The sequence below is a fragment of the Drosophila arizonae genome, chromosome 5 (assembly GCF_054131065.1).
Source record: "Drosophila arizonae isolate 15081-1271.41 chromosome 5, UAZ_ARI_1.0, whole genome shotgun sequence".
NCBI classification, from domain to species: domain Eukaryota; kingdom Metazoa; phylum Arthropoda; class Insecta; order Diptera; family Drosophilidae; genus Drosophila; species Drosophila arizonae.
Genome location: NC_142925.1, coordinates 20,275,648 through 20,288,077, shown reverse-complemented (window position 1 = coordinate 20,288,077; position 12,430 = coordinate 20,275,648). Strand labels below are relative to the sequence as shown.

At 36.7% G+C, this 12,430-nt stretch overlaps 2 protein-coding genes and 1 long non-coding RNA gene across 16 annotated transcripts in view; 1 reads left to right on the top strand and 2 right to left on the bottom strand.

Moving 5' to 3' along the window:
• Positions 1-4: 4 nt before the first annotated feature.
• Positions 5-2,716, bottom strand: LOC149268735 (uncharacterized). 2 transcript variants are annotated; one of them, XR_016270531.1, is made up of 4 exons: positions 2,538-2,552; positions 2,100-2,359; positions 1,218-2,032; positions 5-1,140 (listed from the first exon to the last, which is right to left on the bottom strand). It is a non-coding gene; the product is annotated as an uncharacterized LOC149268735 (long non-coding RNA). The 2 variants fall into 2 exon arrangements; XR_016270530.1 differs by having other exon boundaries at positions 2,100-2,716.
• Positions 2,717-2,811: 95 nt separating this feature from the next.
• BEAF-32 (Boundary element-associated factor of 32kD) lies at positions 2,812-5,223 on the top strand. Of its 2 annotated transcripts, XM_089471364.1 has the most exons (3): positions 2,812-2,955; positions 3,046-3,293; positions 4,339-5,223. In XM_089471364.1, exons 2-3 carry the CDS (start codon positions 3,056-3,058, stop codon positions 4,893-4,895), a joined length of 795 nt encoding a protein of 264 aa, XP_089327490.1. In that variant the 5' UTR covers positions 2,812-2,955; positions 3,046-3,055; the 3' UTR covers positions 4,896-5,223. The 2 variants fall into 2 exon arrangements, with proteins under 2 accessions (XP_089327490.1, XP_089327489.1); XM_089471363.1 differs by lacking the exons at positions 2,812-2,955; positions 3,046-3,293 and adding an exon at positions 3,631-4,106.
• An 800-nt stretch (positions 5,224-6,023) lies between these two features.
• Positions 6,024-12,430, bottom strand: part of kn (EBF transcription factor knot) — a 40,277-nt gene continuing 33,870 nt past the window's right edge. The window contains exons 6-12 of one of the 12 annotated variants that reach the window (XM_089471351.1): positions 11,314-11,395; positions 10,572-10,752; positions 10,086-10,367; positions 9,859-10,006; positions 9,503-9,795; positions 8,169-8,657; positions 6,024-7,822 (exon numbers count right to left, since the gene is read on the bottom strand). In XM_089471351.1, coding sequence (XP_089327477.1) covers positions 8,521-8,657; positions 9,503-9,795; positions 9,859-10,006; positions 10,086-10,367; positions 10,572-10,752; positions 11,314-11,395 — 1,123 coding nt within the window. In that variant the 3' untranslated portion in view covers positions 6,024-7,822; positions 8,169-8,520. The remainder of the gene's footprint in view (positions 7,823-8,168; positions 8,658-9,502; positions 9,796-9,858; positions 10,007-10,085; positions 10,368-10,571; positions 10,753-11,313; positions 11,396-12,430) is intronic. The other 11 variants (XM_089471352.1, XM_089471356.1, XM_089471358.1 and 8 more) reach the window with 11 other exon arrangements.

Sequence of the window (12,430 nt, the reverse complement as noted above, 5' to 3'; positions counted from 1 at the left end):
GTAATTATAAAAAGTTTTAACATTTAATACATTTCTTATTTTTAAATAAATACATTTTATTGTATGTCTAATTTTTATTTAATAATATTATTTTATGAAGCATTTCATGATTATGACCTGGGTCACTTAATAAATTTCGCGCTTTATCAAATATTTCTTGACATGCTACACTGGAGGCAGGTGTGCCCAGAATTCTGCAACTTATGCGGTATAACAGTGGAAAATTATCTTTGTTGGCGTGCCACCAGCGTAAAACATTGTATCCTTCTAGAGGCACTTGAAGATCGGAATATCTTCGAATCTCTCTCATAATTCGATCTGGGTTTGTGGGCAAACCAACGAAATCTGAAAACAAATCATCATCATCCAATTCTTGTTTGATGAGAATTTCCTCCTCTACGCTTTCTAAGGGACAGTATCTTTTCATTAAAAGCTTGCATTCTTCTATTGTCTCCTCCTTTTCGGCCTGGGTGCACTGCAGCAGTTGATTGGTGGGTGGAAACAAGTACATGGCCATTTTGTGATGTTTTCGTATATGTTTGTTTGATAATTCTTCCAAAAGTTCTTTTAGCTTAAGTTTCATTTTAACCAAAATTTCGCTTGTAGATGAACTGCTGCACAGTTTTCGCAATTTGTGTATAATTGGAATAACCAAATGCAAAGTTGGTAACATTTCATCCTCCAAAATATTGCTGCATTTCACAAAATGGCTGAGAATCTCAACAATTGACGAAAAGTCATGATATTCCATACATAATATATTTTCAAATCCAATTGTCCCCTCTCTACACCGATCTAACCAATTGATTTTTATTGAGTTGAGCATATGGTAAATACTGTTCCATTTGGATGGAGCATAGTTTATCATAGGATGCTCTAAGCTTATTAAGGCGCCCGATACTTGCAAATGATTGATCAGTACTTTGGCTTGAGTTAAGAGTTCCTTCAGTTCGCTTACTTCACTGAATGCTTGCTCTATGATTTTATTGAGTAAATCACTCATACAGCTTACGACTTCAAGTCCTAGGGATGATTCATTCAGGTTTGAATCGGCAGCTGTTAAAAATATGGGTTTATCCACACTCAAGTCGCTATTAAACTCCAACAAGATTTGATAAATTTTCTCCTTCAAAAGTGAACCTAATGAACGAATAGATTAAAATAGGTTTAACTCTGAATTCAATATATATCTATTACAAATATCCAACAATGCTCACCTGGGCAGTCCAGCTCTTCGAGGCAGCTAAATGAAAGCAAGCGATTGACTAGCGTGCTATCCTTGATGTAATGCAAGGTCATGCACAGGTATGAGTTCTTCATATATCTATCCGGCCAAGTGCTACAGGTTAGGCTGTATCCATTGGCTCTAGCTTTACTTACTTCGAAATCCAACTTTCCCATTAGGTTATCATAATGCGTTTTAATGTTCCTAGATAAGATTTCGGTGCGTGGTAAAAGTTCTTCCACGTTGAGTTGACTACCAAAGTTAGCACCGGTTTCGATCAAATATTCTGTAATTTGTTTAAAGCCAGAATCCTCCAGAATACTCAATGGCCGACAGCTATTCACAATCCACTCAGTCATGAGAAGAGCAAGTTTCTTTTTGGTTTCACTATCGGCTATAGATGAGCCATCCTGTTCATTCAACGGGTCTGTAGTATCTCTGCTGTTTTCTTGCTCATCCATACTCTGACGCGTATCAAGAATTGGAATTCTCTCTCTTTTCACCACGTTTGGCGATTCATTTGATTCGTTCGATTCGTTCGGTGATTCTTCAATTGAATTTTTGTAGCATTTATGTCGAACCAAATTCGATGTGCTGCCATGGAATTTGAATACACTCGGACACGTACGACATATCACATTATTAATCTCAGTTCCATTCTGATCAACAACTCTGGAAAAGACGTTCCAGACTCTACTGCGACTTCGTTTCGGAACGACTTTAAATTCTCCACTCTTAATTCTCTCTCTTATAGACGCACTGTCATAGCTGCCCGCTTCATCTCTCATGTTTTTGTCGATGTTTTTTCTATTAATAGTTGAAATACAAATGAAATTTCATATATATTTTTATTAGCGTATATATTAATACGTACCAATCAGTCTGTCAACCAAGATTATGCAGATTTATGAGTCATTTGCCTTCTATTGAGTGGATTGGTTTGTCGGCACAGTATTATTCTCACACAAAAAGAAATGGTTTAAGAACTGAATCAATTGAAAGTGCAAATGTGACTTTTACATTTTCAATGCTAATGCACAATGAAATAGTTTTTGTTCAACTGAATATTTATGTTGTGATTGTATTTCAATAATGTCAAAGATGACTATCGACCGACCGCCATAACAATCGGCGCTAAGATGTTAATACAAAAACAGATACAAATTATACAGCCCTAAACAACGACTCAATTCTCAAGTTTAATTAATTAATTTAAAGAATACGAATTTGGAAAAGTAAACTGCAAAAATGTAGTTTCATATCTCAGAGGATTATCGAAAACTTATCGAATGTCCACCACAAATTAACTTACAGCATATCTGAATCATGTGAATCATTTGTTGATCTTATTATTTTACTATATGTATATGTACATAAAATTCGATGTAAATAAATTTTGTAATTTGATTTCATCACATTTCATCAGCCTGTCTCTCGAGAATTATATAATTTTACTATAATTATAATTTTACTAACAAAAATTAAAAAATAAATAGCATTTAATTTGAATGTTCAAGCACTACATTTCTTGTCACGACTCAAGTTATTTGAAATCATTTTGAAGTTTTAATTCATTTTCTTTTTCCGACTTTCGTTTTAAAATTTGAATTTTTTGTCCATTGGCGCAAAACAAAACAATGAATTTGTGACGTCACAACTTTCGTGCACTTGCATATTAGTGCTGTAAAGTTTTGCATCGATTGGACTGTCGTGGTTTGCAACACGGTTTTGTGCGTGACTAAAAATCGTGACATGCGTGTCGCAAAGTACATTTTACATTTTGCTTTTTATATATATTTTTGTTGATACCGTCTAAATAGGACAGCAACAATGCACGTCGAAAAGAAATCGGAGCTAAGAAGTCTTCTTAAGTCAGGTGACAAGCGTTGCAAATTGGTCGAACCACGAAATGCGAAGAGCTGCGTTTGGAGATTCTTTAACTTGGTGTCTTGTGATGATCGAATAGAGCCATATGCCTGCTGTAAAACCTGTGGCGATCTATTATCCTATAGCGGGAAAACCGGAACTGGCAGCCTATTGCGCCATAGATGTTTGCACACGACTAACGGTAAGTTTTGGATCTGATATTCACGCACGCCCCCTCACACTGCCACGCGTGTTCAGAGACGTGTAGTATTATTGTTGTTGCTGTCATCGCCACCGTTTTTCCCAGTGTTGTGATATGTTTTGCTCCGCACTTCGCATTATATATAATTCGAAGCATTACAATCGGTCAGCCCGAGTCGTTTCTTAAATTTTTAAATTGACTAACAATTACACGCAGTTAGCTCAGGGTAATTGAGGTGCGGACAGCATACAAATGCAGAGTTCGCCGAACGAATTGAATACCAAATTTAATGATTCCTACATAACTATAAATGAATTATAAAGTATAAAATAAGTTTTCGAGTGTTCTGATTTAATGAATAGAATTTTGTAAATGCATTTATAAATGTTGATTTTTTTTTTGTAATTTAAGTTCTTTGTTTTCTTTGACTGGTAAAATATCGTTATGCAACACTGTTTCTAGTTAAAGTTATTCAACACCGTCGCCAACAACGCTAACATCGCTATTGCGTTTTTTGTGGGAAAAAATTGTAATTGAGCGCAAAAATTTATTGAGAAAAGTAAATAAAAATGCCTAAAGGTCGCGTTAGCAGTGTTTGGCAGCATTACGACATCAATGAGGAGTGCGAAAACTTTGCGGTTTGTCGCTATTGCGGCAACAATATATCGCGTGGTGGAATGGCCAGCAATCTAAAGGGCAATAATACAACCAATTTGTGGACGCACTTAAGACACAAGCACGCTGACGAGGTGCTCGTTAATCCTATACAACAGCGCCCCGTTAGTCGACCAGCAGTTATTACATTAAAGAAAGGTAAACGTAGAATGCAACTGGCGCTTATCACGACAATATACATTGACCTATTGACGACGCACCTATCGATCCCGCGCGACTGTCCCCAATTGGAAACTATCGTAAAACGATGAGACGCCCAGCCCTGCCTTACAGCTGCGAGCCGGCAATTAATTGACATATGATTTTATTATCGCAGAGCCTAACTAAAAAAATTTGTGTGTGTTTTGTTTGTCATTTGTCGTCTCTACAGAAAAAACGTCCCGCATAGCGAAGGCAAAAGTTGTGCGAGAGCCGCTGCGTGTGGCGAAACCAAAAATCGACGTGCATGCATCCATATCTGGTGCGCTGCCACAGAAATGGGAAGAGTACGAGCAGAACGACGAGGTGGCCGAGGACATCAAAGATATCATATACAATGAAGATCCGCTCTGCTACAGTCCCATACAAGTGGTCGAGGACGAGATGCTAGACACAGGCGAAAAAGTCACTGTAATGACCAGCAACAGAGTATCCAGTGCTAATCCAGTTGTTGCCACCGTGGTCTCAGCGCCCACAAGCGCTGCAAAGACACTGAAGAACAATTTGGAAACATCCATTGATCGGCTGACCACTGTCAGCGAGCAGCTTAGCTACATTATACAACAGCAGCAAGAGGAACAAACGGTCAAGGACGATGACTATTATTTTGCTATGAGCCTCGTTTCGAGTATGCGACAATTGTCAGTGAACCGCAAGTTGTTTGTGCGCGCGAAAATACATGAAATTTTGTACAAAGAGAATGAGGAGGCTGCGACTAAAGCTGAATAGTAGTGCAAAGTATAAGCTACGGATATACATAAATCATTTTAAAATTTATTCACGAAGTAAATGAAAACAGAAATACCATAAAAAAAAAGAAAGGAAGAAAAGAAAAAAAAAATATATATCTTATCAACCAATTATTCATGTAGGCTAAATGTTTCTTTTTTACGTATTTTTTACGTACAATTTGCAATCTTTGTTGGAACATTTTATAATAAGCACACATATGTCTGAGCAGAGACGAATTCATATTGATAATTTAGATTATATATGTATTCAGATATTTAATGCAAAACTTACAAAACGCTAATAAATTTACCTAAGAACTCCAAAACACTATAATTCTGTTAACTCTAAGTAATTTTATATTCACAATTTTAAATTTGTTTATGCTATGGTATATTGAATTTCTTTCATCTTGTAAACAATGTTAAGATTGTTTATGTGCCTGTATAACACTTCTATATTTTCTCTGTAAGATCTGCCTCTCACAGCAGACTGTAAACCAGCTTTCCAAGTGGTAAACCAGAGCTCACAGATGACGTAAGTGACACATAATAAGTATTTTAAGAAACATTATAAACTGTAAATCTACGTTTGAGTAACTAAATTAAATAATCTTATCTCTGCTGATTACCCAAGCAAACATAAATGAGCTTATCTCGGTTCATTCTGAGCACATCTATGTAGATGTGTAGAAATTTGTATCATACTGACCTTTTTAATGGAATAGTTATCGTGTCAACTTTCTAATTTACAATTAGCTTCCATAACTGTTGATAAATTCTATATGCTTCAAAATTCTAGCATTGAAAACATGTATTCTATTTATTAAAACATCTCTTGAATCCCCTCTCGGAATATTATGTTAAATATAAACTATACTCTTCCGAAGTGAATAATAACAGATTTTGTGCAATATTCTTGATATTTCTATCTCGAGTTTGGAGGGTTATTTGGTACTGCTTCGTAGTATTAAGACGTAGAGATTTATAAATTGCAAAACAGAAGCAATATCTTAAAAATGCCAGAGACTTGAAATTCGAAATATATAGATGGGCTGACAACTGAAAACCAGTTATATATAGAAAAAATGTGGATACTTGGCAAATAAAAACTTGGCAAATAAAACTTTATCTTCCAAAGTTTGAAAGACATAGCTCCAATAACAGTTCCTACAAACTCTCTCTTGAGATTTATGAAAAAAGATTAAACTGTTTTTTGTGCCATGATCGAGTATTTTAGAGTCGGTGCCGTCCGATTGCAACGTTCTTATTGTTTTTTACAACGTGAAGCCCACGATTTTTTAGGGTCAGTCTAAAAGTGTATTAAAAAATAAATTGATTTATGTTTTAAATAAATTTTATTTAAATAACTTGTTGAGATTTACAAAACAGAGAGCGTTACTAGTAAAGTATAATTTACAAATCGATTTCTGGAGCTAATTCGTATGGCTTATGCATTCTTAAAACTAGAAATGTTTTTTTTATTTCTTTTTTTGTTTTTATATTAATAATGTATTATTATTTTAGCATTCAATGTGTTTGTTTCTAGAAATAGGCATATATGTATATTATTATACAATATCAATTACAATAAATCCTACAGACCGAGTAATAAACAATGTTCTTACTATTTATATGTATGTATATGCACCTCCAAATATCATATCTATATATGTATAGATTTTTACGATATTCCCTATGTGATGAGGCTAGTCAACAAATGTCTTTAGTTGATTAATCTTCCGCTTCTTCTTGTTCCTTATAGTGGATGTTTTAATACGAATGAAGTTTAGATATTGTTTTTGATTTTGAAAGAGTTTAGTTAATGCATGATGGGATCTGATTAAGTGCACCATATGACTGCCAAAGAACGTTCGTTAAGTATGATTTATGCTTATTTAGTTTAAGTTATTTTAATTTGCAAATTTCAATATTTCTTGGGTATATTTAGCTAGTCCCAATCGTATATATATTTTCTTTATAACTTTTATTTGTAGGTATTTATCATTTTGATTACGGTTCGTGTTCGACTTTATATTTTGGGCTACTTTTTTGTCGTATAACTTTTGAAAAATGATATGATATATGATATAAGCTGTTTGTATTCGAACTTTGTGAACAAAAAAGAAGATCTATATATATATATATATATTACTTTATGTATTTTCTTTTTTTGGTATTAAATTTTCGTATACAAGCATTTAGATATATCCAAAATTGAATTGTGTGAGTTCCATGTTTTTGTATTTGTATAATATTTTCGTATTACTTTCAGATGGTTCGTATTTGTGTTGGTATATATAGGTGTAAATTGGTATATTTTGTTCTATTCACAGTTTTGATTACTACATCCAAATAAAATATTGTATACATATATATATATATATATATATGTATATGTACATATACAGATTGATCAAGCATAGCTGAAATGTGCAGTCGACTTGACTCCGTTTCAATTTTCACATTATCTTATGATATTATTATATGATATGAATGGGGTTTTATTCTTAATATTTTTCATATGTTTTCTGTTTGTTTGATATGGACTTAAAACAGTTTTTCTTTTTGTTTTATTTTAATTTACAAGGACATTTATCAAAAATGTAATCAATCAAAAATAAACAACTTGTTTTCATTATTAGTATTTTTTTTGTTCATTTCAATAAATATTTAAAGTAATTTTATTTTAAATATTATTGAATATTGGAAACATATTTTTATTCGCTTATTGCACTTTCGAGCGTCTTTTTGTTTTTGTTTCATTTTCATTGGTTACATTTGGAGTATGTGAGTGCTGCTCCAGCCCGGACATCCGACTAACTTAATAATAATATTATTTACTGGATGTCACCAGCTGACTGGTGCTATAGCCCTGTGTGTTGCAGGTGGGCAGGGCAAATGGATTGAAGCTCAAGCTGCTGACTCCTGAAAGTAAGAGAAACCACAGAAACTGTTAAAAACTGAGAATATATGGGGTATATAACTAAATCCCTCATGGCTTAAGATGTTATATTTAATCTTCAATGTTTTGAGGCTTAAGGTAGCTATCCAGATGATTCAGATTTTAATGAAATCACTACTTATTTTCACGGCTCTTGGATTTCGAAATATTCTAAATTCAATCGTACAGATATTTAGTTCTTGTAATATGAATATCATATTTTTCCCCCTTTAACAGTTTTGTTTATTATTTTTTTTACTAAAATAAAATTAATATATATTTACATGAGTTAAACATGATAAAAATGTTTGTTAAAAAAATTATAAATACCGTTAAACGTGTGTTGGTTGTGTATTGTTGTTGATGTTGTTGTAGCTATTGTGTATGTGTTTTATGACAGACACGACGACGGAATCTTAAACACTCACGCAATGCAATTGTCGCAGGAACTGGAATTGGAATTGGAACTGGAGTTGATGATATTCACTGTTATCATAGCAGCAGCTGCTGCTACCGGCCAACAGATGGCGCCCATTGTTGATTAAGCATTTAGGGGGCGTCGTTGCCGATAAGATAGTGCTCTGTGTGTATGCTTGGGTGTGCGTGTGTAGGTGTATTGGCTGTTTCCTCATCCCTGCTCCAAGCTCCAAGCAATCAGTGAGGTCGCCTCATCCTGCAGTCCTTAAACGGCTGTCGCAGTCGCTGCTGACACGGCGGGATTGTGCCACGGCTGATGCGGATGCGGATAGTGATGCGGGTGGGCGACTGCGGCGGTGGCATGATGGTGTTGCACTAGAGCCGAATGCCAAGGCGTCGTCACTGTTGGTGGAGTAATGTCGAAAATGCACTTGCTGAGCAAATTTTGATTCACTTTGTAGGCGATTTGGGGCGGGGTAGGTGTGGGGCGAGTTTATAGTATATTTGAGTAGTTATGTTTGTTTCGGGTATCTTATGAGTATTTGAGTGATTGTGAAAATTATAAAACAAACATGGTAAACGTTTATTCAATAAGCAAACTATAAACGTCGAACTTGCAACATTGAATACTTTCCTATTTGTTGAAAAATAATGAGTTTGTATATTTTTATGCCATGGTTTTATATATTTTTTTGAATGCGGGGTAAATTTAATAAATAATATTTAAAGTACGCAAAACGTATGTAAAATGGGTGTTTGGATTATATAAGGTATTCAACTTTTTGGATGGTCCTAGGTTTAATTAAAGACTGAAATATATTTGAAAGCTAAATAAATACCTATATAGATTTATATAATACATATTAGATATTCTATATTCATGAGAAATATTTCTCAATATTCTGATGATTTCTTTAAGTAAGCTCTATCAATTTCATGGACCTTTGCATTTGTAATTTTCTACTATTTCTTCATTTCTTCTGCAAAAAAAATACTTGGAATTGGATAGGACAAAATTTTTTTAATTTTTTAGGTCACAACTGATTTAGAAATTATATATCATATATAATTACCAGACTTTCTACAGTGTATATATTTATCTTCTAGATTACTTAGTACATTAACATTTGATAAACGATTTTCAACCATTCATGTTATAATATACAGGAACTAGTTCACAGGTCAAAGGATCAGTTTAGCTTATGCTAGAGGGACGCTTTGCTTAACCCTAGCTAGCACACACTTACTTGAAGTCGAGTTGAAGACGCTGCCTGGCGATGAGGATAGGGTACCCATATTCGGTGCGGGCGCATAGCCATTTGCGGTGGCTGCAACGGCAGCGCTGGTTGCTGTGGCGCCATACGAGCCACCCGAGCTGTGTGGCGTTGAGGCGCTGCTGCAGTAGCCGCCACGGGGACTGACGCTGCTCGATTGGGCGCGCTGATAGTCATCCTCGGTCCACTGGCCGCTGCCGTCCTGCACGCTCACCGCCAGCTGGCCGGCGTATGAGTTAAAGCTGGTGGAGCCGCCGGGCGATCTGCTGAGAAGCAAGCGAAGCATTACGATACTACTCATTCGGGCGAGGGGAGTTGAGCAGGCTTACCTGGGCATGGAGTAGAGTGCCTCGACGAGATCTGCGGCGCGCTTAAGTATGATTTCCTTCTGCAGCTTCTCCGGATCGCCGGGATGCCTGGGTATGAGCTTCTGCAGTCGCTGGAAGCCGTAGTCGATTGTGGGTTCGTTGAGAGCTGCTTGATCGATCGGAATGCAAACGGAAAGCTTAGACATGCTTCGGGCGGGGGGCTGTCGGGCAACAGTAAATATACTTACAGACATAGACGAAGCGTCCGGGTGAGCCTTTGCAGAATTGTTTGCTCTTGTAGGAGAGCGTCACCTCGACCACGCCGGGTATATGTCGCGGTGGGGTCTGCACCCTTATCGCGTGCGACGTGATCAGCTCGCTCCAGACCAACATTGTGCCGAATACCACTTGCAGGCCGTCAAAGAAATTGTCGCCCACAATGATGACTGTGGCGCCACCTGTGGTCCAGCCCTCGCTGGGTGATATCGCCTTGATGCAGGGCGTGGCCACGGGCAAGGGTGGGTAGAGGCCTGAAATGGAAGAGTTGGTCAGTTGGAGGGTTCGTTCCACTAAGCGTTGATCGTTCAACAGAAGGAAAATCAAGAAACGGGTTCGAGTTGCCAATTGCTACAGAATCAAAATGAAAATCTCTAAGAACAAAAGCGAAATAAAAGTCTTCCACAAATGGAACTAACTGAACTAACTGATCGAGTAATTGGAATTTTGTTACAGACCATCGTAGGTACTGTCGGGCGCTAGGGGGTGACCGGATATGGACAGGGATGTGTTGCCTGTACCTTCCGTGGTGTCCAGTCGCTTGGCGCGGCGTCCGTGCTTCGAGTTATTGTGCACGAACATATTGTCCGAGATGGCCAGCAGTTCTCTGTCAACGGCCACTTGGGTGGCGATTACAACCTGCGATAGATGATTAATATTATAAATATTACTATAATGCTAAGAGCAATAATAGATAACTGAAGGGAGTCTGGAACTTCAAGAATTTTAAGAGGAAATTAAAACCATTTGTAGATATATATAGATATAGACTATATATCATGATCAGATCTATATGCCAAGAAGTTCCAAGTTTAAGTTATTGATCTATATGATCTAAATATATGATCTGCAAATATACAGAGTCTTAACGCAAACAAGTTTTAGATGTACAGAAAATTTACTTGAAGAAGATTTAACTAGGGCCTCTAGGGCTTCAATAAATAAGAAAATTTAGGAGCTCAAGAAGTTCCTGACATTTGATATAGAAGAGTTTTTGTTTTTATACTAAACTAGAAATTTAATTATTAATTAGTTGCACTTCTCTTTAGAATTCCCTAAAGCATTTCTATTGATTGTATATATTTTCTCAAAATAAATTCAAAGGAATTTCAGAACTAAGTTTAGGGATACTCCTACTTCAGATGTTGTTTTAGTATATAGATATAATAATACTTAATTAATTATAATAGGGAGACTCACCTGAAATCTTCGCATGTCCCGTGGGTTGCCAGCATTTTTGAGACAGTTCTGATTGCACTTCAAGAAGAACTTCAGGAAAAAGCTGCAAGTATAAAAAGATTTCAAAATCAATCATTAACAATGGAATCATTCAAGGCAGACTGTGAGGGATAAGAAGCAGCTTCGGTTACTGATTGAGTCAGACCTCTTTATAAGCTGCTAATGATCGGTTGCGCCTTTCGCAGTTGCCACTTGCCACGTTTTGTGGCAGATGTGCTGCCTCGGGCTTGAGTCAATCCACTTGCCTGCCCAAAACTCGGAACGTTGAGCTGCTGCAAAGGCTCTGCCTGCGGCGTGACAGCGCAGCGTGCGATAAACGCCGAGGCTCGAGACGTGCAGTTCGAGGGTGACAGTTATGTGAATGGGATGTCCTGCAGGCAGGATATGCGAGAAATTGACACCCGTGTGTCGCGCATTTAAATGGTAAAATACATATATACATATACAGCAACAGCCCACGGTCTGTCGTCTCTCTCCCTCTGGCCCCCCTCGCCGTCGCTCGCTGATTTTCTTTGCCGAAATAATATTTTGTTGCTACTGACGCTGCGGGGGTTCCCCTACACTCGATTGGCTGGCATTTTCGCAGCTTTCCTCTTTTTTCCACACTTTTTTCTCTCGCTGCTTTTTGTTGCTTTTCACTCGACAAATTGGACAAATTAGCTGAAGAGGGCGTTGCATGCTACTTGCCCAGCGCGTGGAAGGTGAGGGCACTGCTCGAAAACATCTGCATATGTGTCATAAATGAGTAAATGTTTGTTGTTATTGTTGCTGCTGCTCTTATTTAGTGTGCACCCTAAGAGGATATCCTAAAATTGTCCCTGAGCTGTTGAAAGATGTTCCTGCTGAGCTCATCTAGTAGATAGTTTGCCTAGGCTACTTCGATATGAGTTGGGAATTTGAATATGATGCCTAATGGGGTTTTACTCTGGATTATGGGAGTTAGGTTAACCTAGAATCTGAGCATTTTTAATGTTTTTCACTTGGGACTTTAATTTTCTCATAATTTAAATTTGATGTCTATGTGAAAAAAAAAAAAATATTTTATTGAGAATAATTTTTATGAAATGTTTAGTATAAA